This window comes from Oryx dammah, unplaced genomic scaffold (genome assembly GCF_014754425.2).
Source record: "Oryx dammah isolate SB20612 unplaced genomic scaffold, SCBI_Odam_1.1 HiC_scaffold_26, whole genome shotgun sequence".
Lineage (NCBI taxonomy): Eukaryota > Metazoa > Chordata > Mammalia > Artiodactyla > Bovidae > Oryx > Oryx dammah.
The window spans coordinates 73,491,632-73,519,073 of NW_024070210.1; the positions used below are offsets into that span (position 1 = coordinate 73,491,632).

At 44.7% G+C, this 27,442-nt stretch overlaps 1 protein-coding gene across 1 annotated transcript in view; it reads left to right on the forward strand.

The window, feature by feature from the left end:
• RYR3 (ryanodine receptor 3) overlaps positions 1 to 27,442 on the forward strand; it is a 573,948-nt gene that overhangs the window by 350,710 nt on the left and 195,796 nt on the right. Inside the window, exons 21-31 of the mRNA XM_040227012.1 lie at positions 1,318 to 1,422; positions 3,112 to 3,215; positions 4,687 to 4,770; positions 6,594 to 6,753; positions 8,076 to 8,223; positions 9,065 to 9,270; positions 9,852 to 10,026; positions 20,143 to 20,351; positions 21,918 to 22,093; positions 22,987 to 23,023; positions 24,794 to 24,957. Coding sequence (XP_040082946.1) covers positions 1,318 to 1,422; positions 3,112 to 3,215; positions 4,687 to 4,770; positions 6,594 to 6,753; positions 8,076 to 8,223; positions 9,065 to 9,270; positions 9,852 to 10,026; positions 20,143 to 20,351; positions 21,918 to 22,093; positions 22,987 to 23,023; positions 24,794 to 24,957 — 1,568 coding nt within the window. The remainder of the gene's footprint in view (positions 1 to 1,317; positions 1,423 to 3,111; positions 3,216 to 4,686; positions 4,771 to 6,593; positions 6,754 to 8,075; positions 8,224 to 9,064; positions 9,271 to 9,851; positions 10,027 to 20,142; positions 20,352 to 21,917; positions 22,094 to 22,986; positions 23,024 to 24,793; positions 24,958 to 27,442) is intronic.

A 27,442-nucleotide genomic window follows, 5' to 3' on the forward strand; every position in this document is an offset into this window, starting at 1 on the left:
AGGCCCAAGGATTGAGCCTAGAAAAGAATAGCTCAGAAGCACCCATTTAGAGATTGGGCCAAGGAGAGAGGCTTTGTCATTTGTCATATGGCATGGGGGCAGGGAGAGTATACATATTATATGTATTACAGGGAGTATTAATAAGAATAAAGGTTGCATATTTCAGGGCACAGAACTGTGAGACAGTGTGGCCTTTGGGGAAATTTCGGGAGGTTTGGAAAGGATGTGTTTGGGAGGACTGTGATGAGAGGACTGGAGAATGGCGCTGTATTCTTGGTTAATTCCTGTGTCTTCGTCGAGGGGCACTTGGGGACGCTCAAGAGGAGAGTGTTTTGATGCAGTTGTATTATTGTCAGCTCATCACTCTGGCCACATTGGTGGGAGATGGGGAGACCAATTGTGAATGGTCTTGTAATGGTCCAGGTAGAAAATAACAAGGTTGAGTGATGTGAAGAAGAGGAACCTTCAGAAAGATGTTTAGGAAATAAGCATGTTGGATTTTGTGACTGATTAGGTGTGGTTGCGGGCGGGGGGGGGGGTGGTGGTGCAGTGAAAGTGGGAGTATAATGCCAAGACAAAAGACACTAAGATGACTTTCAGGTTTAAGACATTTGTGGACACATTCATTCAACAAAAGAGAGAAGCTAAAAATAAGAAAAAAAATTTAAGGAAAAATAATGAATTCTCCTTTGAGTAACATACTGAGTTCACTTTGGTGGGAAAATCCTGCAGGCAGTTGGAATAGTATATCTGAACTGCAAGACAGACCATGGATGGAGGCTGGATGGTCAGGTGTGACCACCTGCAGATGGATGAGATCTCTCCAGAAGAGAGCGTAGGGAGAGATGGAAACGGAGAGATGGTCCAGAGGAAGCCAAGAGAGGAAGGAGTCTATAAAAACAGCCCCTCTTGACTGACATGTTGTTGTTCAGTTGCTAAGTTGTATCCAACTCTGTGACCCCATGAACTGCAGCACACCAGGCTTCCCTGACCTTCACCATCTCTCAGTCTCTGCTCAAACTCATGTCTGCTGAGTTGAGGATGCCATCCAACCATCTCATCCTCTGTCATCCCCTTCTTCTCTTGCCCTCAATCTTTCCCAGGTCTTTTCCAATCAGTTGGCTCTTCGCATCAAGTGGCCAAAGTATTGGAACTTCAGCTTCAGCATCAGTCCTTGCAATGAATATTCAGGGTTAATTTCCTTTAGTGACATGTAGTGAATTCAACTGGAGTATCTGATCTGCCTAGATTTAATGATACGATCTTAATAAAATTGATTCTCATAGTTCTGACTTCTCATTTGTTGTTTCCTTTTAGGTGGTTTTACCACCTCATCTAGAGAAAATCAGAGACAGGCTGGCTGAAAACATCCACGAGCTTTGGGGAATGAATAAAATAGAGCTTGGCTGGACTTTTGGCAAGGTATGTGTTTGAGTGGCCTGGCTAAAGTGGAGGCGGGGGGTGGGGGGTTGCCTTTTACCTGGAAGAATTCTTCAAAGACTCAAATGATAAAAAACAAAAACCTCACGAGCCCAAACCTACTTCTTACTGAGTCCCATCCAGCTCTCACTGTGTCCAGCAGCCTTGCTCAGAAGTTTGCTGAACTATGGTTAGGTGTGCCAGGGAGACCAGCTCTGCACAGGCCGACCCAGGGGTCAGTCTCCTCCTTACTCCCAAATGCTGGGTGTTTTCTTCAGGGAATATCAAGTGTGGTCATCCCTCATCTCCTTGAGCTCCCTCACATCTTATTTTTCTTCAGAAAAAGCTGTCCTCTCTGCATGGCTGGTGAAGAGAGGCTGATTCACTGTTGTGAATCAGAATTTGTTTATTGTGGTTTTCAGATGTATCACTAAGATTCATGGACACTCAGAGGTTAAGAAATCTCTTTCACTAGAGAACTTTATTCAAAGAGGATGTAAATGGACTTTCTTCTGTGATTTGTGTAAGGTCATGTCTGAAGGCAGAAGGATCCATGATTCTAAAGCTTCCTATGATCCTGACACTCTCAAATTATGTCCCATCCAGCTTAGTTACTGAAAGGGTCCCCATACCCCAGCACTTATATATTGCTACAGCTCATAAATATTCTCTTTATATGTGACCCCCTCTCTGCTATATGCTGTTGTAATGCCACAGATTTCTCCTTTGAGAATGAATCACGGTTGCAATTAAACACTTACTTCTTTGATGATTGTATTACTGCTCATAAGACTGTGTCCTGTCCCAGCTCACCATTGAACTCCTAAGGTCTAGCCCACAGCTCACCACCTAGCAGACATTCAGCAAGTGTTTGTGAAATAAACGAACAAATGAATGCGTGAGTTACTGTCTGGATCTGCACTGTTCAATAGCTGTGGGCCACATGTGGCTACTAAGCACTTAAAATGTAACTAGCCTGAATTGACATGTGCTGTAAATAGAAAGTACATGGTGGCTTTTTAAGACTTTCTATGAAAAGCCAATATAAAATGGCTCAGAAATAATTTCTTAACTATTTGTTAAAATGGTAACGTTTTGAGGGTTTGGGTTAAGTAAAACACATTATTAAAATTCATTTCACCTGGTTTTAGCTTTTGCTCTTTGGGGTTTTTTTGTTTGGTTTGGTTTGGGTTCTTTTTTTGTTTTGGTTTGGTTTTGGGGGGATTTCTGTCATTGTTGTTTTGGTTTTCTTATGTGGTTACTAGGAAATTTGAAATTGCAAACGTAGTTCCCGTTGGTGGCTGATTCTGTGTCTCCATCAGACAGTGCTGGTCCAGAGTCTGTAGTCCTTTATGTTCTGCAGAATGCTACCCTGCAGACGCACCAGGGTTCTATGAATTTGGGGCAGGCAGGACCACGAATAAAATTGCTTCTCAGGGAAAGTATGTTCTGAAGGCAAACACTTGGCTGGAAGCAGTGCCCAGAACACAAGCCACCAGCAGCCTGGGGACTGCATGTGTCACTCACTAGAGAGAAGACCGTCTATTTGTCTATCAATCAGCAAATAGCTGTCGTTGCTCTGCCTGATGCAGATCGCCTGGGCCGTGTTTCAGAGTGTGTCCTTTTCTGTTTCCCCAGGCAGTGCTGGTTGTGAAAACTTAAAATCATATTCTTTCTTATGTTGTCCCCTAGATGCGGGATGACAATAAGAGACAGCACCCCTGCCTTGTCGAGTTTTCAAAGCTGCCCGAAACTGAGAAGAATTATAACCTACAAATGTCAACTGAAACCCTAAAGTGAGTGCTTAATTGAATTTGGATTAAACAGTGAGTAGATGATTTAATGCCTTATAACTAAACCACAAACCTGTTGTCTCTTGTCTCGAAAACATGATGCAGTCTGACAAATTAGCAGGAATGGGGATTATTCATGCCACAAAAGGGTTTAGCATAGTGAATAATACATCCACTGTTGTTATTTAGCATATATAGTTCTTTAGAGACCATTCGCTATATGCCAGGGACAAGGAAAATGTAGGCAGAAAAAAGGAAGAGAAACTTGCAAAAGACTGATTGTCTCATTCGTTGTTTAGTTGCTAAGTCATGTCCAACTCTGGGATCCCATGGACCATAGCCCACCACGCTCCTCTGTCCATGGGATTTCCCAGGCAAGAATACTGGAGTGGGCCGCCTTTTCCTTCTCCAGGGGAATTGCCTCTTTTAGTTCATGTATCATTAAGAAACGAAGATAAGATATATAGTAGATTCTAGGTCATATTGAAACTGGACAACTTAACCTAAGTCTCTGTTCTCTCATCTAGGAAGTAAGGATAGTAATAGTTCTTGTCTCTTCATAATTGTTGTAATGGTTAAATGAGATAGTGAACATTAAAAAACAAGGATACATCATTTCTAAAAATCAATGGGAAAGCATAGTTTAATTAACTAACATTCAACTTAAAAATAACTTTTAGCTTCTCTGTGATCCCACCCGCAGTTCCAACATTGATTCAGGTCTTCATTATTTTTTTATTCCAAGTTTATGTCTCCCTTCTTGAATCCCTTTGTACTTGTTACCTGTGCTCTCTGCCTAGTATTTCTCTTTTTGCTCCTTGTCAGTACAGAACTTTTTAACTTCAGGTTTGCTGGCATAGTGATGCCTTGTCTCACAGGAACCCATATGCAATGTCTTCCATCACAGCGACCCTCCTCAAGGATGGGGCTTTGGTACCTCATGGCGTCCAGCACAGCTCAAAGCACTGTGTGCAGGGAGCACCCAAGAAATGCTTGCTGACTTCTGGGTTTGCTATTAGGGTCCCATCTGTCCTCTAGAATCAGAGAATCAGGATACAATCCTGATGCAAGATTCATAAACTAGGAAAGGTCTCCCAGAATGAACAAACTTTTTGTTGCATTCTTATGCTATGCATTCAGGAGTTGGCAAACTAAGATCCACAAACTTATCTAACCAGCCACCTATTTTGGTTATTAAAAAAATGTTTATTGTGACAAAGGCAGACTCTTCATACTGTCTTGCATATTGTCTATGAGTGTTTGCCCTCTGCAGTGGCAGAGGTGAGTAATTATAACAGACCCAAGGACTGCAAAGCCTACAACATTTCCTATTTCAACTGTAAGAAAAAGTTCGGCAACCTCTGGTCTAAATGAATGAATATAGTCTGTTTTTATCACTTCTGATAGAGGTAGGGGCTCTCTCTGTCCTCTCCCTTGCTGTTGACCTTTGTTTTCTCTGTCCACTACATCACAGAACTCTCCTGGCCCTGGGGTGCCACATTGCTCATGTTAACCCAGCTGCTGAGGACGATCTCAAGAAGGTCAAATTGCCCAAAAAGTAGGTGATCTTTTAATGGTTGGCAACTTTAATGCTTCAGTCTTAATGTTTAAACTGGGAAGACAGGAGGTCCACACACAGAGGCAGGGAACCACCCCAGATACTTCCAGCACCAGGTCAGGCAGTTCTTCCGGGTGCCTAGACTGCACTCAAACCGGCTGAAGTACAGGGTTTCCAGGCTTCCTCTCTTTTTACTCCTCCTGCCTGGACCCACACTACTATCTACTATGTTAGTTTTGAGCCAGAAGATGCAGCACTCAGAAGGATAAGCTGTCACAGTTTATAAGAATAGCAATTGGCACAAGAACTTGAATATGGTCGGTAGCCACAGCAAAGATTCACTCCTCTGGCATTGGGCCAGCCTTGTAAATCTTGTAGAAATGGGCCTCTCTGCCAAGATTTAATTTGGCCCCTAAATCTGCATATGTCCTTCTCTCCCTCTCATCCATACATTCACTCGTCATGTGTTCTCACACTCTCAGATATGGGCTTGCTGGCACATCCCCTGGCTCGCTTGCTCACTCACACATGTGCCAGCCTTGGGGGTACACACATTCACACCCAGGTGTTGTCATGACTTAAGAGCCAAGGCATTGCCAGCTCTAATCAAATGCTTATCTTCCCCTTCCTCCCTGTGAAACCCCAGGCTGCCAAGCTCCACTCTCAGAGGCAGCTCCTGGGGCCAAGAGCCACACGTTTGAGAGGCAGCAGCTAGAGGGGTGGCCGGGCTCAGTGATCAACACATGGCGACCTTGCCAAGGTCAGGCATCCCTGGAAGGTGGATGAGGGGCAGCATCATGCTACGGTAGACCTCGCATCTCCTACTGCTCTGAGGTTCTTGGGTAGAGTAGCACCAGTCTGCAAGTCGTCATGTTCAGGTTCTGGCCCTGAGCTGAGCGGTCAGTGGCTTGGGGTCATGAGTGCCTCTGAACTCACATTCTCACATGACTAGGGTCAGTTGCTCTCCTGTGAGTCACTCCACATGGACCCTGCTTCTCTCCGTTCACATGATGCATCTCCCTGGGCTCCTGCTGAGCTTTTCCCATCCTCACATTATCTAGCAAATTACAGACAACTGTGGCTGTGATTCCTGGACTGGAGAGCAAACCATGATGGTCATTTCACAAACTCTCTAATGCTATGATTTTTTTTAATTCTCAAAGTGAAGGTTTAGTTTTCTAAAACTGAGCAATCATATTCTGCTGCTTTATAAGAAATCATTTGGCTCAAGGTCGCATCCTTGCCCCGTGTGTCATAACCTTTGTGTTTGTGAAGTGAGGCAAAGGAGCTTTGGGTGATGCTGAATTATACTGAGTGTGCCCATGGTTTGCACACTGAGAAATAAGGATGGGTTTGCACAGACCATCCATTTTCTCCACTATTCACCTCTGATCTGTAACACACATTGGCAAAAAATAGATGATCAATTAAGGGCTGCATCTAAAGACTTGAAATCAAACGAGCTATCCATTCTGCCAAGGGGAGAACCTGTGCTTGCATGCTCATCTGCTCAGTCATGTCCAACTCTTTGTGGTACCATGGACTGTAGCCCACCAAGTTCCTCTGTCCCCAGGATTCTCCAGGTAAGAATACTGGAGTGGGTTGCCATTTCCTCCTGCAAGGGATCTTCCTGACCCAGGGACTGAACCCTTGTCTCCTGCATTGCAGGTGGATTCTTTGCCACTGAGCCATCTGGAAACACATAGAACCTGTGACTGTAGCCTTATCTTTCTAGTATTCTGACCCTGTGCTATTGGTCAAAAATCCGAAATGGGGGAGATTTACAGTTCTGTTCAAAATATATATTTTGCATTTACTTGTAGCTACATGATGTCCAATGGCTATAAGCCAGCCCCTTTGGATTTGTCTGATGTGAAGCTGTTACCTCCTCAAGAAATTTTAGTGGATAAGCTTGCAGAAAATGCACACAATGTCTGGGCAAAAGACAGAATAAAACAAGGATGGACCTATGGCATTCAACAGGTGAGAGGTGCTGGGTCAGGCCTGATGGAGAAGCCAGGAGATGTGATCATCTATCAAAAAGGCATTTTGCTTTGGTGGGTATTAGATCGGAAGATGGAGGTTGCCCTTGCAGTCTGTTGCTCATCCCTCAGCACATTCATTATTAATAGAATCATGGGGCTGAATGGAATTCACAATGGTCATGACATTAACTCCAGCAGTGTACAGGCTTATGTTTCATTTGTTAGTCCGATACACTTGTGATCAGGTTGCCTTGTGTATATGGCCTCTGGCTGCATCTTCTCTTATTCCCTGTCTTGCTGCTTGTCCCATGGAAAGCTGAGCTTTCACGCACTCTCCAAGGCCAATGTAAAGCTCACACGAATCAACATCACAGCTCAGCAGTATTTTTGGAGTGGTCCCAAGTATGTACCACTGGAGGGGAAACTAGCCCAAGAAGGGGGCAGACCAGCCCAACGACAAGCCTGTGTCCCCTTACTTTAGTCCACAGGGCCAGAACTTCCAGGCAGAGTTCTTGGCTCATCCAAAGGCAGCATGAGAGCCATGCAAGAAGTTAGGTAGAGTTTAGAACCATGATTCAGCCCTAACCCACCTGGTGCACCTCTCACTCTGAAATAACCCCCTCATCTCAGTAAGGCTCAGGATCAGGGAAGTTCACAGATGGCTGTATGCACACGTGCTCATTCATTCCTGAGCCCCTCAGCCTACACATGTCTGGAACCAGGAAGATGACAACTAGGAAACCATGGCAGGGAAGGGAGTGGGGAATTCAAAACAGCATGTCAGGTTATGATGACTTATCACTGCCATTGGCATTGTCTTCTTAGTCCCCACTAAGGACTGAAGAAGGACTCATACACATATGTGCTATTACAGTGCAACAGCCCCACCGTGGCTCTGCCACCGTTTCAAATGTTTCTCTGTGAGCAGAGATGCCTCTCTGTGAAGGATCTGTTGTGAGGAGGCCATAACAGTTTAAATCGTGCATGATCTTTCATAGGGGAATAGTTACGCAAACCCCCATCTGCCTCGCCTTGGGAATGGAGGAGTCTAACTAATTTCATGACACTTCATTTTATTTGCAGGCTGGCATTATTAAAATGTGATTTTTACTGCTGGCTTTGAGTGCAAATTTTCCATTTGTACTCATTTGATCCTGAAGTGGCAAATATGTTCATTGGTAAATAGCAAGGCACTGGGAGAAGAGCTGGCAGAGTCACATGAGGAAACCAGGAATGTTGCTGGGAATATGTGAGTGGGACGAGCTCTTTGTAAAGATGAAATGCATTTTCTCAGAGTCTCTTTTCTCTGGCTTCACGTAGGATTTAAAGAACAAAAGAAATCCACGTTTGGTGCCATATTCATTGCTGGATGAGCGTACCAAGAAGTCAAACAGGGACAGCCTTCGTGAAGCTGTCCGGACGTTTGTTGGTTATGGCTATAACATTGAGCCATCAGACCAAGAGCTAGGTAATGAGTGCAGATGGTTCATTCTGGCTCCAGTTTGCTAAACACATCTTCTGGAGGAATAGTGATGTTCAATAGGTCTAACTTGCACTGTTAGAAATACTGTTGGTGCTAAAGAACATTAAAAACAATGGTGAATTTTAGGAAGTAGGGAACCATGTTGATCATAGAGCTGGGTTCCACTGACCAGATATTTCTGTAATGAGCACATCTATGACCCAGCCCCACAGGGAATAAGTTATCCTCCAGCATAGCTGAGCTTTTCAGAATAGTTGGTCCCAAAACCAAGTTAACCATTATTTCTCTTATTTTCCAAACATAATATCATCTCACTTTGGGGCAGGTAATATCATCTCTGATTAAAATCACCACCTTATGAGTATTTAACATGTCACTGCCACCTCATACCCCAGGGGATACCATAGGCACGTGGGGCAGTAAAAAGTGGTTAAGGGGATGGATTTGGAGTAAGACAGACCTCAGTTCAGATCTTGGCTCTCCTTGGTTTATTGGCTGTATGACCTTGAACAAGTGAACCTCTCTGAGCCTGTTTCTTCATTGGTAAAATGAAGACAATAATGCTGATTTCATAGGATTATTGGAAGGAAACACTGAGATTTAGTTTCTACTGCAGAGCACTCACACAGTGAATGGTGGTTTGTGTTTTTATGACATCATGATGATGGCGATGATTCTTTTATGAACTTTATGTTATATTGACTAGCAGGAGATGTTCCATTTGCCTTTTGTTGTTGAACATCCTTCGAGGAGTCCTCCCTAAATATTAAAAGCCTGTGTTCTCTCTCCCGCTCCGGCAACCTCCCCTCCCTTTCCTTCTTGATAGCTGACCCAGCTGTGGAGAAAGTCAGCATAGACAAGATCCGCTTTTTCCGGGTAGAGCGCTCTTATGCCGTGAGATCGGGGAAGTGGTATTTCGAGTTTGAGGTGGTGACCGGAGGCGACATGCGTGTTGGCTGGGCCCGGCCAGGCTGCCGACCTGACATTGAGCTAGGGGTGGATGACCAAGCCTTCGTGTTTGAAGGCAGCAGGGTGAGTCTGGCTGGTGTTCACCACTCCTCAGTCCAGGTTTTTCTGCTCCAAACATTTCTCCAGAAGTGAGAAGTGCTGAGTATCTGGAGCTTTGGCTTCAAAAGGGTGGAGCCACCACATGGACTGATTTAGACCGCAGTACATCACCTAGTGTTTGTCCCTTTGCTCTAGGGCAAAGGGGAGGGCTTGTACACTCTGGCCCTTTCTGTAATCACCTCCATATCTGCCTTGCCCCTGAACCCACAGCCCCCTCTGCAGGGGAAGCTTACAGAACACGGTGTAGCCAAGCTTGTGGGGCAATCTTACCACTTTGTCTTAGGGGGAGTCCGGCTCATTTACATAGCTGACTATGTGTTGGGAGACTTGGGCCACCTTTTCTGATGAGCCTTGTATACCTTGGTTTCCCACATCTGTAGATAGACCACTTCTCCCTGAGCACTGTCCTTGGTAGAAAGGGAAGTATCGTGTGGAAACCAGGCACCACTTCCCATTAGGAGAAATTACTCATGAGGCTACTTCTCCAGCAGCACAGGGGCCTCTAGGACCTCCATTTCTCTAATCCCTGGGCTCTTGTCTTATAGGGCCAGCGTTGGCATCAAGGGAGTGGGTATTTCGGACGGACCTGGCAGCCAGGAGATGTGGTTGGATGTATGATTAACCTGGATGATGCTTCAATGATCTTCACGCTGAATGGGGAGCTGCTGATCACCAACAAAGGCTCTGAACTTGCCTTCGCTGACTACGAGATTGACAATGGTAAACCCACCAACCTCCCCACCCCTTTCCATGTCCACAAGGTGAAGGGAACTCCAGGGAGTGGGGTGAGATCTTCTGCCTCCTCACTCATGGCACACTGACCTTTGCAGATCTAAAGCCCTGGGGTGAAGACAGCTCTTACACTATCATTTTTGAAGAATCAAGACAAATAATAGAGATAGTTGATATATGCAGCACAAATGTAAGTCTGAACTTCAGAGCGATTGACCAAGGAAAGTGTTAGTTGCTCAGTTGTATCCAATTTTTGCAACCCCATGAACTGTAGCCCACCAGGCTCCTCTGTCCATGGGGTTCTCCAGGCAAGAATATTGGAGTGGGTTGCCGTTTCCTTTTGCAGGGGATATTCCTGACCCAGGGATTGAGCCCCGGTTTCCTGCATTGCAGAAACTCTTTACCACCTGAGCCAGATATAGGCATAGAATGACCAAGGTGCTCCCCTCTAATCCCCTGCCTTGTGCCTTGGCATGGTGATGTTCCCCAGGTTTCTCAGGATCACAAAGGAGGTGCTAGTTGCATGTGCACTGATGTTCCTGGCAGGAGAGAAAAGTCAATGAATTAGAATCATCCTCTTATTCTGATTTGAATTGTCATTGTGAATGTTGGTATAATTGAACTTAATGTTTTGATGAGAATCACTGAAACATGGAAGTTGACTTAGCTGTTCCTTGAATGAAATAGAATTTAATCTGAAACTCAAACGTGCTGTGAAACCCAAGCACAGTTGCACTTGTTAATGGCCGGGAATAGACTACAGTCAGGTTGGTGCTTCCAGCTACACAAAGGGGCAGTAGGTGCTTCTTATTGCTTGTCTAAGAACTCCCTTATGTACACAAGGCTGCTAGCACCAGGAGTAGGAACACTGGACTGTGAGTCAGCTGGCTTGCTCCTAACAAGCTGTGGGCTCTCAGAAAGGCTTGGTTTGACTCCTCTGGGCTTTGCCTCCTTCATCTGTACCAGAAAACAGGATGGTAGACCATATAAATGCCAACATCCTCCTCAGATGTAATAGTCTATGGCAGTGACTTAATATCTGCTGTGAACACACCTCTGGTCTTGGTGCTGTGCTGCTCTCTGCTCCTGCAGTACAAAGGAGGAGGAGGCAAGGAGGCTGAGACGGGAAGAGGCTGCTCCAGGGGAGAAGACCTGGGTCCCCATCCTGCCTCTGTCCTTCCCCTCCTGTGACATCTCGGGTTGACTTTATTTAACCTCTTTGTGCCTCCTTTCCCCGTCTGTAAATGATTAGGGTTCCGGGTTGCTATAAATTTCTGGCACTTTACAAAAAGAGACAGTTTCCTCTCCCTGCATCAAATGTTTAAAAAGATAAAATTGCAGAGGCAAGAGCAGCATAAATAAATGAGCATATAATTGGGGCTTCCCAGGTGGTGCTAGTGGTAAAGAACCCACTTGTGAGTGCAGGAGACATAAGAGACACAGGTTCAGCTCCTGGGTTGGGAAGATCCCCTGGAGTAGGGCGTGGCAACCCACTCCAATATTCTTGCCTGGAGAACTCCATGGACAGAAGAGCCTGGCTGGCTCTGGACAATAGGGTTGCAAAGAGTCAGACACAACGGAAGCGACTTAGCATGCATGCATATTTTTAATACATATAAAATATTCTTTATTTACAATGTGTTTTAGCTTTATATACCATTTTCATACTTTGTACAGACACCTATTATCTTCAATATGCATATCAACTGGACCTTAAAAGAGCTTTAAAGATTTTTCTAACAGCCATATATTTGGGATAATAGAAAAGCTGCAAGTCAGTGTATTTTCTTAGAAAGATAGGATGACTGAAGCAATATGGGGTCATGTTTTAATGCCTTCTAAAAAGGTTTAAAATCCAAGTTTTAAAGAATATATTTTTGGAAACAACTGGGAAAGAAGTTGCTAGCAGAAAGAATGGCCCATGACTGGTTCCGAGGCAAAGAGGGAGGAAACATGTTGATGAAAGGAGGGCATTGGGGACGAGCCATCCTCTGTCACTGCTCTTTGGAAACAGATATTCACCAAGTACCAGCACAGGCAGTGCTCTCTTCATGTTGTTGTTGAGTCACTAAGTCATGTGCGACTCTTTGGGACCTCATGGACTGCAGCACGCCAGACTCCTCTCTCCTCCACTACCTCCCATAGTTTGCTCAAACTCACGTCCATTGAATCGGTAATACATCCAACCATCTCATCCTCTGTCGTCCCCTCTCCTGCCTCAATCTTCCCCAGCATCAGGGTCTTTTCCACTGAGTCAGCTCTTTACATTAGGTGGCCAAAGTATTGGCGCTCCAGCTTCAGCATCAGACCTTCCAGTGAATAGCCAGGGTTGATTTCTTTTAGGATCGACTGCTTTGATCTCCTTGCAGGGGACTCTTGAGAGTCTTCTCCAGCACTACAATTTGAAAACATCAATTCTTCGGCACTCACTCTTTATGGTCCAACTCACACATCCATACGTGACTACTGGAAAAACCATAGCTTTGACTATTTGAATCTTTTTGGAGTCATCAAAGTGATGTCTCTGCTTTTTAATATGCTGTCTAGGTTTGTCATAGCTTCCTTTCAAGAAGCAAGTGTCTTAATTTCATGGTTGCAGTCACCGTTTACAGTGATTTTGGAGTCCAAGAAAATAAAATCTTTCACTGCTTCCACTTTTTCCTCTTCTGTTTGCCAAGAAGTGATAGGACCAGATGCCATGATTTTAATTTTTTTAATGTTGAACCAGTTTTTTTCACTCTCTTCTTCTGCCGTCATTAAGAGGCTCTTTAGTTCCTCTTCACTTTTTGCCATTAGACTGGTATCATCTGCATGTCTGAGGCTATCTTCAATGAGGCTGGAGAAAAACAAAGAAATAGGTAATTTAGGCTCATCGCCAAGGAAAGGAGCTTCCTGGAGTAGGCAGAGTCCAAAGTCCCGTGACCTTGTGGACTCGGGGAGCTTACTTGTCTATAAGACTTTGGCTCAACATAAGGAAGAGAAAAAGATCTTGTCAGTGTTCAGAGTTCTAAGAACTCCATGAGGTCTAAAGCCTTGATAATCAAAAGTGTGATCTGCTTGTTATAAATGCAGGGTCTCAGAGCCCACGCTAGTCCTACTGATTTAGAAACTGCATTCAGACAAGATACTCTGACAATTCCCATGTACTTTGAAGTATGAGAAGCAGTGGTCTAAAGTATACACAAATGTAAATAGTAGCAAAATGAAGGAGTTACATTTCTAGTTCAAAAAATAAATAAAATGAAAATACAGAAAGGTAACTACCAATACAAAGCGATAGGTCAGAAATGGCAGTTGACTAATATAAGATGAAAATTCTAGAAGACTGGAATTGGAACTGAAAGTTAAATGAAGACTACGAACTGTCTCACAACTACAGATGAGCTTTTTACCTCTAAGAAGGGCCTTCTTCTCAGGGGAGTGGGGTGTAAGTAGAGTAATAGAGAGGAATCAGGAAACTGCAGAAAAGAGTGATGATAACATTTGGATGATTGTGTATGGAATTTGTAGAAGACAAAGCTGGAAAGAATGAGAAGTTACAGATTATAGCCTTGAATACCAAGACTTGGTCTTTTTATTTAGGAAAATGTATTGTCTAATCTGGGCCCACTCATCTTGGACTCCACTCTCTATGACATGCGGGGCTGTCCTAGGGTTTGAGCAGAAGAATACTATAAAGAAAGGGGATGCTTTAGGAGAACTCTGCTTTTAGAGATCGTCTGTGCTGTAATGAAAGAGATGCCTCATCGACCCTTTGTATAGAGAGACATGATTTGACCTTCAGAATAACAAAGGCTATTATTAGGACTCTGTTTTATAATAGAATTGTACTGTATTATGTTAACACATTGTACTGTAGCATTGCACTGCACTTTAATAACACGGAGACAAGATAATTGGGAGGCCTTTTCAGTTCTGCGATGGCTCAGGAGTCAGAGGAAGGGCAATTGAAAGGGAGTCTGCATGCAATTCTTTGAAGACAATAACCCAGAGGCTTAGAATAACCATAGAGCAGCTCTTTAACGTAGAGCATCTCGAAAGAGGCAGCAGTTCTTGCCTTGAGCTGTTAGGACAACCATCTGTTGAATATAAAACATTGTTTGCATTGCAGCCCCTCAGAAAGCAAAACCCCCTGTTTGTGTGTGTGTTCTGGTCGCCAACATCCCAGCCTTGATTCAGGCCGTTTACCCTGCTGGGGTAAGTATTTTTAGTCCTTTTGGGGAGGGAATGGGAGCAGGCACTACAAGTCGTGGCTGATTTTTTTTCTTTGGGTGATTTATACGCTCTCATCCCCATCCTTGTCTGCATCATAGATGACATACTCCTGTTGGCTTCGTTTTCCTAATCATTGTTCTCTACTGTCTTCCCTGGTCTGCACCCTCACAGCTCTCAGTGTTGTCACTGAAAGGCATCTGGAAGCTCAGAAGCTCTCACGGAGAAACCTTTGCTGTTAGTCTTCTCTTTGATCCCATTTAAAGGAAAGGAAGATAAAATTCTGAACATCATTCTGGACCTCAGAACATGATGTCTGATAGAGTTTAATTTAGAGCTGGTCTCCCTTGCTGCTGCTGCCAGACACCCCCTGGGCACACCCTGCTTCGCTACAGCTTCAGTGTCTGCAGGGACAGCCTCCCAAGCTCTTCCTCTAGCAGCGTGTCAGGGCTTAACAGAGCCCCCAGCTCTGGCTCTACCAGCAGCCCTTCCACAGGCAGCAGATGAAACTTTCTTGCAGGCAGAGTCACTGTCATCTGGGCACAAACATGCTGGTACCTAGAGCCCCCTGTCATTCTCTCCCCAAGTGGGTGCTATGCTTCAGGAAGTGGCTGTGGCTGGGGAACGCGGCCTCTTGTTCCCTGTGTTTTCTACAGAGCTTGTGACAATCTCAGTGCTGTCCCTGAGCTCCATCTTTGTGAGGCTTAGAAAATTCATGGATAAAACATGAACTGCTGGATGGAGATTCTGAGGAAACACCCCAGGAATGGTCTGGGTCACCACTTCTCCCAGTGATCTGTTCTTCCACTCCTGGGGAGTGATTGGCTCTCAGTAAATTTCTTCAGTTTGATGTGGATTTTAAAAAGGATCCATGGTTGGTGTGGTCTAGAGAACTGGTTTCTTTCCAAGCTCCTGAATTATGAAAAGATGACCTCCTGGGCGCCCCTCTTCCTAATCACACAACCCTATGAGGCCTTGTGATACAGAGTTTATCAGAACCTGGGGTCCTCTGCAGCATTTAAATGAATATGTTCTTAACATTCCTTTCCTCAAACAGGGATTCTGTGTACATCTAGGTTCCAAATAATGCCATTTGCAAATTTCGTCCTCAGACCTCTTCAATGTCGTCAGCATAATTGCATCTACTAGTCTGCATGTCGGGATGGAGTATTGTTTTTCACCTTTATTTTTCCATCTTGTCACATCTCCTGTCTCATTTGAGCTGGAGGTTATAGTTGAGTTGTGTACAAAGTGTGGATCCTTGTGTGTAGGTGACATTGTTCACAGTGAGGCCACGTGGCCTTACCAAGAGGATCTGTGCATCCAGGTAAGACCAAACCAACTCCAGGGAGCCACATGGCCACTTGTGACAGGCAGCCCTTCTCCTGGGGGCCTGGAGTGCTTTGTGGTCGAAGGTCTCCCACTGCCTGACCTAGAGGCAAACTAGTCAACTATAGGACACTTAGGAAAATCATCCGAAAACTGAAGGAAGAGTTCATCACAAAGCCAGTCACTGGAAATGAGAGTTAGAAAGCAGGGATCTGGGCCTCAGTCCCCACTGCTCATTCTGGACTGCTCCTCTGGCAGTCTTGTTCACATGCTGGCCCTGCATACACTCCAGGAGAAAGTCCTTTGAGCAAGTTACTCAACTTATTAGGCCTCAGTTTCCTCACTGTAAGACAGTCACAATAATATATCCACAGAGTGCTAAGCCCAGGGCCTGACACCTAGAAGGTACTTGATAAGTATTAGCTGGTGTGGTTTATCATCATTGTCCCTCCCTCATCTGTCTATCAAGCAGAGTTACTGAGTTGCATGGAGTTGTAATGCCTCAAGTAAGGAAGTTGTGGAGAAGAGTGATCCTTAGCTGGAGCCTCTCTACCAGGTGGAGGGAGCTGATCCAGTTTTAGAGTATTCCTCCCTGGAAGAAAGTGCTGGTGCCTTTGAGGATGTTGCTTCGCTCTCAGTCCTTTCTGGGGTTTCGCTTCTTTGATGCAAGCCTGGGATTTAGGTTCTCATCTGCCACTGTACAGAGTCACCCCACTGAGCCCACTTAGCCCCCAGGAGGTCCCTGACACTTCCTCCCATTGCTTTGACATACCTGACTTTTGCTGCTGCTGGGGAGCCTGTTTTCAGGCAGTGTTCAGCTCGCCCCTGTAGAGATGGCTTCTGCCCCAGAGGGCCAGTGCTCTGCTCTGTAATGAGGGCAGCCCTCTGCCCTAGGACATGACTGCTGTTTAAATCTGGGGCATTTACCCCCTATAACCTTCCCCCCTTCTCTTGCCCACTGACTGGCAGCTGATCTGTGACTCAGAGGGACAGCAAAGTACTGTCCCCTCTGCTGATGTCTTAGGAGCAATGAGGAGCCCAAGTTCCTTAGAAAAAGGGCTTTGTGCAAATATGACCTTTTTTCCTTTCTGCGTACATCTTACATTGTCAGGGTGTCTGTAATCAGTCACTGATGTGACCTGAAGTTATTCAGAAGTCCTCATGTTTTGAGTCTGCTGCTTACTTATCCTACCATTCACGTTATTGGAGAAGAAAGGGAAAGAGTGGCTTTCTTTTTTTATTGATTTTATTGAAGTACGCTTGATTTACAATATTGTGTTAATTTCTTTTGCACAGCAAAGTGGTTCAGTTTTATATCTATACACACACACATATATATATACATACTATATGTGTATGTGTATATATATGTATTTTTAAATTCTTTTCCATTATCATTCATAACAGGATATCAAATATAGTTCCCTGTGCTATACGGTAGGACCTTGTTGTCTATCCATTCTGTATGTAATAGTTTGCATTTGCTAACCCCAAACTTCAAACATCCCTCCTCACCCCACCTCCCCCTTGGCAACCTCAAATTTGTTCTGTATATCTATCTATGAATCTGTTTCTGTTTTGTAGATAAGCTCATTTATGTCATATTTTAGATTCCATATATAAGTGATAGCCTATGGTATTTGTCTTTCTCTGACTTACTTCACTCAGTACGATAATCTCTAGGCCCATCCATGTTGCTGCAAATGGCAGTATTTCATCCTTTTTATGGCTGAGTAGTATTCCATTGTATATATGTACTGTATCTTCTTTATCCATTCATTTGTCAATGGACATTTAGGTTGCTTCCAAGTCTTGGCTATTGTAAATAGTGCTGCTTTGAGTATAAGGACACAAATTTCTTTCTAAATTATAATTTTGTCCAGATATATGCCTGGGATTGGGATTGCTGGATCATATGGAACTCTAGTTTTTTGAGAAACCTCCATACTGTTCTCCATAACAGCTGCACCAACTTACATTCCCCACCAACAATGTCAGAGAGTTCCTTTTTCTCCACTTCCAAGAGACTTTCTTAAGATGTCTCTGCTCACATCAGGGATGGAATGCTTCAAAATCAGGTCTTTCAGATAAAGCTACTCTAGTGGTATTTGTCCAGGTTGGAAACAAGTACTGTCTTGCAAGTGGGGATGTCTTACCACACACCATTCACTCTTCCACATTCCACTTGTCATCCTCATTTCTCTAAGCCCGTGGCAACCTCCTTCCTTCACATCTCACAGCATAAAGCAGAGTCCTCTGTCCCAGTAGGCACCCCAAAATTGTGCCAACAAATAGTCCTTATTCCATACTAGAGTCATATCTTCAAAGCTTCCTTACTTATAAAAATCTCTGTCTATAGAAGGGGGTAGTTTCATCTATTATAGTCTCAAAGGCTACGAAGCATAGTCTCAGAAGCATAACAATGCCCAAGAGGGTCCATGAATCTGATCAACCAGAACTTCCACCTTCCCGAGGGATGGGGCCACCACCAGTGGTCCTGGGTGGAGGCTCTTTGTACAGACATCACCTTCATTGCTAGGATTTTATTGTAGCTCTCTTATTTAGAAATAGTATTAAACAGTATCACATAGTATCTTAAATAAGTTCATAGTTTCTGAAAACAACTCAGCTTGGGAGGGATTTATCTTTCACTTATGTGACTTATTTACATAGAAACTTTGTGATTTAGGTAACAGTATATACACACTGACTTTAGGAAGAGTGAATTTTGGCCTTGATCTCTATGATTGACTTACTGTTGAACATAAATTCTCCCAAAATTGACCTTTAAATGTCCCTCACATAAACACTCCTTCCTTAGGAGTGACACGATTTTCTTTATGGGGGGCTCCAAGCCCTGGTTTAGCCTCCAGCCTCTGAGCCCTTCGTCCTTTTCTGAGCAGTCTGCAGCCTCAGCTGCCCTCCGGCTGCCTGCCTCATGTCTTCCCAGGTCTGGGATAATTAGTGCTTTCCCAACTCTGCTGATTTGTTGGTCCACAATTATGATTCATAAATAGCCCACAAACAAGAACACTAAGCGATCTGAACTTCTGCTTTGGGTCTGTTCTGCATGGCAATGCTTTCTTTATTATGAGGAGGACACAGAAAAGCTTAGAGAGACAGTAACTATAGGAGCGAACAGCTTTCTACAGCTCCTGCTTGAAAATCTTACTTTCCTACTTAGGAGGGGACTGTACAGTAGACTGGGAGGCTGGGGTTTGTAAGATATATTTTGTAAACAAGCAGTCGTAGTGCTAGCATCCAAAACTTAGCATACTCTCAAATGACAAGAGCCGTTGTACCTCTCATTTCACTGGAGAAGATGCTGGGACCTAGAGAAATTTGGCAGTTTACATCAAGTCATTCTTTGAGCTTCTTGCATTGTTTTATTTGGGGCAAAATTTAAAATTACCCAGGGTTTAAGACATGGAAGCAATCTAAGTGCCTGTAAACAGATGAATGATTAGAAGATGGTGTGTCTGTATATGTATATACATATGTACGTATATATCTGTGTGCACACACATATACACACACACGATTATTAGCCACAAAAAAAGAATGAAGTTCTGCTATCTGCAGCACCACGGGTGGATCCAGAAAGTATTATGTTTCGTGAAAGAAGTCTGACAAAGGCAAATGCTGTATGTTGTCACTTATATGCGAAATTAAAAAATAAAACAACTGAAAATGTATAACAGAGCAGAAAGAGACTCACAGATACAGAGAACATACTAGTGATAAACCATGGGGAGAAGGTAGAGGGAAGGAGCAAGATAGGGGTATGAGATTAAGAGATACAAACCACTATTTATCAAAGAGATAAACAACAAGAATATATTGTACAGTACAGGGAAATATAGCCATTGTTTTGTAATAACTTCAAATGGAATACAATCTATTTAAATATTGATTCACTATGTTGTATACCTGAAACTAATATAATATTGTAAATCAACTATAACTCAATTTAAAAGAAAGTATATCTCCAGAGATAAATAACATAAAATTACCCAGGGCCTAATTGGTGCTAGTGATAAAGAACTTGCCTGCCAATTCAGGAGACATAAGAGATGCGGATTCAATCCCTGGGTTGGGAAGATCCCCTGCAGGAGGGCATGGCAACCCACTCCAGTATTCTTGCTTGGAGAATCCCATGGGCAGTGGAGCCTGATGGGCTACAGTCCATGGGGTCACAGAGTCGGGCATGACTGAAGTGACTTAGCAAACAAGTAATATCAGTTTTAACTAAGACACAAAGAATTTCACTTTTTCTCTTATCGGTTTTACTTTTCCAGATGACATTTATTTACATCTTGGCTGGATGATTACTTTTTCTGCCAATCATTTTGAACCAGACTCACTTGTCTTTCCCATATACCAAGGGCAGCCGTCAACTCCACACGGCCTCCTGTTGTTGAGTATATGGGCCAGGAAGAAAGAAAAGGATGCTGTCCTGTCTCCTACTGGGACTCAAAGCTGTGAAGGAAGCAAGGGTTCTGCTTCCTCCCAGCCTCCCGGGACAGTCCTGCAGGCTGACCGAGCTCTCTCACCACTCTGCAGGCTTTGTGCCCATCTGCTCTCTGGGGCTGTCTCAGATCGGCCGCATGAATCTCGGGATGGACGCTAGCACCTTCAAGTTTTATACCATGTGTGGTCTCCAAGAGGGTTTTGAGCCTTTTGCTGTCAACATGAATCGCGACGTGGCCATGTGGTTCAGCAAACGCCTCCCAACATTTGTCAACGTGCCCAAGGATCATCCGCAGATAGAGGTATGCTACATGTACACATCATGGGGGGCCCTGGCAGGGCAGAGGGACCCAGGCACTGAGCTCCCACTGATGCTCCTGTCACAGCTGGTGCTTGCCCAAGTCCACACCCTGCTCCCCAGTCACCTCCTTGCCGGACTGCAGAGCTGTCATTACAGGCACCTTAGTTGTGGCAGCTGAGTGGCATCTTACAAGGAGTAACCAACCACCTTGCAGATCTATATCCCCAAATCTTTGGGCCACTACATTTTTTCCAGATGTTGCTATAGTGTATTAGTATAGTCATTTTCCTAAAATAGTTCAATACCTGCACTTAAGATGATATGTTCTGGACACTGTTCTCCTCTGCTCAGGACTTAATGTCTTTTAGGCTGTGTTTAATTCATGCAGAACCATCTCCAGCTTTTTAGGTATGAGGTGCAGTAGTTGATTATGGTGCTTGTACCTTGTGTGGGGAGCAGAGAGGCAGAGAAGCCAACGAGTGTAAGGATCCTGATTTGGGTTCTGGTTCTACATCTCCTTGCCCTGCGTCGCACACACACAGCACGATTTTTTCATGGTGTCAGGGTGAGATGGGAGCCGATGGGATGTCAGACAGATCAACTCCACTAAAGCGTTAGATTCAAGGGCTCGCTTCCATCAGAGTGTAAGTCTCCTTCACTCACCGCCCAGTCCAAATTCAGCAAGCATCAACTCTTCATCCTCCCTTTTACCCCAAACCCTTAAATAGTAGAGACTTGAATTTCTCCGATTTCTACCTGATAATTACTTTAGAAAGCTGGCTCATAAACTTTTTGGAAGTCATGAGCCCTTTTGACAAACCAATGGGTTCTAGAGACCCTCCACTTAGAAAAATGTGCAGACCCCACAGACCTAGGTAAGCCTGCTCATGGACCGCAGGATGGGAACTGGCTCTAGAATGCAGGGGGAAGGGCTCAGGCCGTAAAATCCTCATTGTAAGTCTGCTCTCTTCCTCTGCTCCATCCCACCCCCGCACATACACTGCAAACACCCAATTGTGATCTTTCCTCCCCCACTGCCCTCCTCGAAGTGCTCACGCCCAGGAGCTGGGAATTTCCTCCTTTGTTAGGAGCCTCTGTGAGACTCAGGCTGCAACTGTGGTAAAGGCGGGAAACCCACTGGGTGGGAGACAGGGTCCTCTGAGGAAACTCTAATGTCACTTCTCAAGTCTTGAGCTTTCTGGCGCCTTCTCCCTTAGATATTCTCATGCCCACTGACATGGGAAACCTATGGAAAGTTTCTTCTTTAGCCACTCACCACCTTCCTAAAAGGTCAGCGTCAACAAGCACACTGCAACAGCCCTGCTGCCTGGCACCCCTGACCTTGCAGAAAACCCAGCAGTCATGTTTTCAAATCCCTAATCTCCCCAGCCAGAGGTGGGTCTATGATATTTTATTGGGCAGGGTCCACGTTAGGATAAGTGTAATGGTTGGATTACCACTCATGACAACCTTTGCAGTTTGTAGAATGCCTTACGTAGGTAGTCAGTGAGGGAAAAGAGGGTGGGCGGGAGTCAGCTGTGTCACATGAGGATGGTGGCATTTCCAGGTCGTGAGGATCGACGGCACCATGGATACCCCTCCATGCCTCAAGGTGACCCACAAGACATTCGGCACCCAGAACAGCAGTGCCACCATGATCTACTGCCGCCTGAGCGTGCCCGTCGAGTGCCACTCCTCCTTCAGTCACAGCCCCTGTCTGGACAGTGATGCCTTCCAGAAAAGGTGAGGAGGGGGTGGCTCCAGCTCTCAGAAGTGCTCAGCGTGTCTGCTGCAAGACTGACTTTGTCTGCTTCTCACTGCACCATGGCACAACTGGAGCCCGGTCTATAGGGTTCCCTCTGCTTTCAGTCAGGAAAGAAATAAGGATGTGTGCTCACACGTGTGTGTGCCCATGCATGTGTGTGTATGCGCACAGTGTATAATTAGGGGGCCAATCAAGCTTAATTACGTCACATCCAGTGGACACGTTTATGCTCTTCTCAAGCTCTCTCAGTCCCTAGCCTCCTTGCCACCTGTAATTCCTATGTTTTGGAGTAGAAAAGAAAGTGCGTGCATGAGAGGATGCAATTGTTGTTGCCATTGTGTGAAATTAGAAGCTTCTGTAGGCAAATACTACCTTCTTTGCATAACTATGGCCAGTGTCCAACCCAGTAGCTGTGTGACTCACGAGTAATGTGACTTCCTTCTGCCTGATAGGAAATATATTCCTTGCTGTCTTTCTTCCTTTTCATGTCTATTTTTAATCGCTGATGTATGGCTGGTGCGGGTTTCCTCAAGAGTTTTACTATCTACCAAGCTTTAAAGAAGCAAAGCTGTTTGAGAGAACAGGATAATGTATCCCAGGGTATCCCTGCCTATATTATTACCATCTCCCCAGCTCCCCCTTGTCCTACCTTACATCTGGGCTGAGAGACAAGAGTTGGAAGGCATAGTCCTGCCTGCTGGTAGCAGGTTGCAGATGAAAAAGTTCCAGGATCACTTGGGATCACTCATATGTGGGAAACATCCAGCTTCCTAAACTTGTCTTCATCATTAAAGGTAGATCAATTGCCTGTCAGACTTGTGGGCTTCTTTATAGAGCTGAAGAACTAAAACATGGATTATCTTCCCCCTAGGAAACAGATGCAAGAAATACTCTCTCACACAACAACAGTAAGTAAATGTGCTCAATTATGGTTTTAATTATTTGATTCTTTGCCATGCCTGGTAATATGCCCCTTACAGCAAAGATCTGTCTAGAGATCCTCTTTAATTGCCAATTACTCTGCCTTTTAATATCCATCTTAATGCTTCCAGAACATATCTATGGCATCTCTCAAGTGGGGGAAAGAAAAACAGTTATTCAGTGCAAAACAGAACTCCACCTAGAGCATCTAATTGGGCTTCATTGTGTACTTGGTGCCTATTTGCCACCAGGGACCCAGCACTGCCTTTCTGATTGAAAGGAACATCAGTTGAGGGGGGAAAGGGGGCTGTTAATTTAATCCTTTTGTTTGCTCTTTTATGTAAACTTCTGTGAATCAACTCTCTCATCTCTCTGAGCAGCGCCAGGAATGATGTTGAAAGCAGTCAAATGAAAAAAAGGAGCAGGGAGCCAGCCCAGAAGATGGAGGCTGCTTTTGGTTCTTTTGCTATAAACAGTGGTCAGAAAGCAATGCTTCCTAATTTCTTTCTTCCTTTTGAACTTTCCTGGTGGTTCAGTGGTAAAGAATCTGCCTCCCAATGCAGGAGATATGGGTCTGATCCCTGGGTCAGGAAGATCCCCTGGAGAAGAAAATAGCTACTCACTCTGGTGTTCTTGCCTAGGAAATCCCATGGATAGAGGAATCTGGTAGGCTACAGGTCATGGGGTTGCAAAGAACCAGACACTTAGCAACTAAACAACAACTCATCTTTCTTTAGCACCTGACCAAAAAAAAAAAAAAACTCTTTGTAAGAAATGTATGTCACCCCTTCAATAAAGTTATCCTGCAACCCGGATTCATAGGTTAATTGTCAGGCATAAGATTCTTGCCTTGGCGTGTCACACACCTGCTGTGTGCAGAGCCCTGCACTGAGTGCACCGTGTCAGCTTCCCCCTTAATTTCCACTGCAGCCCTGGGAGATGAACAATCTCTTGCACTCCAAGGCACAGAAGACAAATGACTTGTCTAAGGTCACACGATTAATAGCTGCCAGGGCCAAGATTTCAGCACAGGTTGTGTCTGGCTGACTCTTTTCTCTTCCAATCAAAAAATTGGAGATAACAAATATGAGGACTTCATTTAGAATAAATGTGTTCAGTTTCATAAAGAAAATGATGAAGCAGTCACTTAACTCAGTGCTTCAATTGCTCTTACAAGGTAGTGATAAACTTCACAAATTGTTACAGTGCCTACCTAAGAATGGCTGTAGTTTTCAGCCCTGCCTGCCACTGAGCCTAATGGCTATATGAAGCACATTTGGCCACAATGTGGGCTTTTTCTTTTGTAGCATCCTTTTTTTTAAGACTTGAAAAAATATATCCCTGGACTTCCCTGCAGAAGTGGCACGTGGCCTTGTTCTCTGAACCTTGACTGTTCTCTCTGAAGGCAAAGACAGTGCCCACCTCCCCCCAGCAGCCCAGGGAACCAGAAGACAGTGAGGGTTCTATGTTGACCGCTGAGTGGCTGCCCCGATCTCTGCAACAGCAGCATCTTCTGGGCAGAGGGTGACAGATTAGGTGCCTGATTGTCTAGGTGCTAAAGCACAACAGAAAGCAGGAAAACAAGGAAGCCAAGTTCTCGCATCAGCCCTGCCCCTGATCCAGAGAGCAGTGGCACACCTCCAGTGCAGCGTGTGCTTTCTAAGAAAAGGGGACAAGTGGGCTGCTGTGTAATGTCTACCTCTTGAGCCCATTCCCCCCAGCTGGGGTCACTCACTCCATCTGTGGTCTCTCCCCAGCAGTGCTACTATGCAATCCGCATCTTTGCCGGACAGGACCCCTCCTGCGTGTGGGTCGGATGGGTGACTCCGGATTATCACTTGTACAGTGAAAAGTTTGACCTGAATAAAAACTGTACTGTGACTGTTACTCTGGGGGACGAAAGAGGCCGAGTCCACGAAAGGTAAGAGGACTTCCAACGGGCAGGTTTGGCCATCAGGTTCCTCCCTCCCTCATCCAGCAGTCTTTTTCCTCTCTCTGCTCACAACTCAAAGAAGGAAACATCCCAACTCCTATTATAAAGGGGAAAAAAGCACAGGCTTAAAATCCTTGAGTGAATGAGCTTGGGGCAGGGTGGTGGAGAGGGTACTATGGTGGGAGAAGTTATTATCAGCCAGAATAAAGGGCAGTTTCGTTACATATATAAAACATGACCCAGGAATGGGAAATACAGATGGACAATTGAGAGGTCTAAGCTCCCTCTAAGTCTTTTCTCTGTGATTTCTGGGCAAGTCCCAATTTCTGCAACATTAGAAAAAGGCAGAGAAAAATCCTCAGGTGCTTGAGGGAAATCAGTTCCAAAGAAATAAAAATGTACCACATCATACACGGTGGCTGATCAACTCAGAACTCCCCAACCTAAAAGTTGGTAATGGCTGAAAGAATAAAGACCATCAAAGAGACATGACGAATTCTGGAATAATTACCGCTGAGTAGAAATTCAGTTCAGTTCAGTCGCTCAGTCGTGTCCGACTCTTTGCGACCCCATGAATTACAGCACACCAGGCCTCCCTGTCCATCACCAACTCCCGGAGTTCATTCAGACTCATATCTGTTGAGTCAGTGATGCCATCCAGCCATCTCATCCTCTGTCATCCCCTTCTCCTCCTGTCCCCAATGCCTCCCAGCATCAGTCTTTTCCAATGAGTCAACTCTTCACATAAGGTGGCCAAAGTACTGGAGTTTCAGCTTTAGCATCATTCCTTCCAAAGAAATCCCAGGGCTGATCTCCTTCAGAATGGACTGGTTGGATTTCTTGCAGTCCAAGGGACTCTCAAGATTCTTCTCCAACACCACAGTTCAAACGCATCAATTCTTTGGCGCTCAGCCTTCTTCACAGTCCAACTCTCACATCCATACATGACCACTGGAAAAACCATAGCCTTGACTAGACGGACCTTAGTCAGCAAAGTAATGTCTCTGCTTTTCAACATGCTATCTAGGTTGGTCATAACTTTCCTTCCAAGGAGTAAGCATCTTTTAATTTCATGGCTGCAGTAGGAATTAGGGATCTTAAAGAAAAACATGTCTTAGGTATACCCATATCCTCCCACCAGTCCACTAGAACTGCCATCAGAAAAAAGATCTTTGGACAGCAATGCCCCAGAGATGAACCAGCAGACTTTATTTCCACCTCAGTGAGATTTCCCAGAGTCCTTGCCCATACAGACTTATATAGAAATGTAAGAAGTTGGTCATCATGCTGACCTTTATCCCTAAAAAGTCAGGATGTTTTGCAATCAATGCTCTTTAGATGCTACTTGCTCATCAAAGACTAGGGGCTGAGGTCAGGTGGGATTGCTGTGTCCTGGGAGACCACTGTGGTGGGTAGTTAAGAGGACAGAGTTTGGAAGCAAATTGCCCCCATTTTAAACTGGGTTCCAGTGCTTTCTAGAGGTGTGACTTTGGGCCTGTTACTTAACCACCCTGGGTCTAAATCTCCTCATCTATAAAATGAGAATAATAGTTCTAATCTAACAGAGTGTTATGAGGATTGAGATAAAACATAGATAAGTGCCTACAACAGTGCCTTGACCCAAGTACTCAATAAACATCACTCTTATTTCCATTACTGAGTGTCCATCATGTTAGGAGACCCAGAGGAGATGCTGTAACCAAATGCAACATCTGGTTTGGTTACAAAGAGAAGTATGTGAAAGCCCTTGTCCAGTCCAGACTTCACTCTTCAGCCAAAAGAACAAGAAGCCAGATGGTCTCCTCCCAGCTGGGTCTCTTGCCCCAGTTTTCTGGCTGTGCCACACCAGACTGATAATTGTATTTATCTGAGCCTCAGTCCACGTTCACTGAGAAAAGTATGGGACACATTGGCTCCTAGAATAAGGCGCAGTAAATAGTGGGTGCTCAATAACTTCACTTCAGTAACTCTTGGTTCTTTGTCTTGTATAATAAATAAACACGGGATTGATTTTCAGATGCTTTCGGGCATTTCAAACTTGAGCCCTTTAAAATAGGACCAAAGTGTCGCACTTCACACATTATTAACTGGATTCTGTAGTCATCAACGTACTTAGTACTCTAATCACTGAAAAGTAGTAGTAACACAGCTGCAGTTTAACCTTAATGAAAATCTAGCAATGGCTATAACTCACTTGCACTGGCTCTGCCTGAGGGTATTTACACTGGGAAACCAGCCCCACTGGTGCCCTAGAGAAGAGGCAGGCAGAGGAGGTGAAGGCATGCTTACAAGGGGATTTCTAGTGGTTGGGGAAAGCGATAGACTTCGAGAATCAGAAAGAACCTGGAAGAATTCTAATCAAACTCTTGGCTTTCCAAGGCAAAATCAGATCGACCTTAGGAAGTGTAAAGGGCTGATGTAGTGTCCTGTGTAGAGTGACTTTCTCCTTTGTGTGTGCTTAGTCACTCAGGTG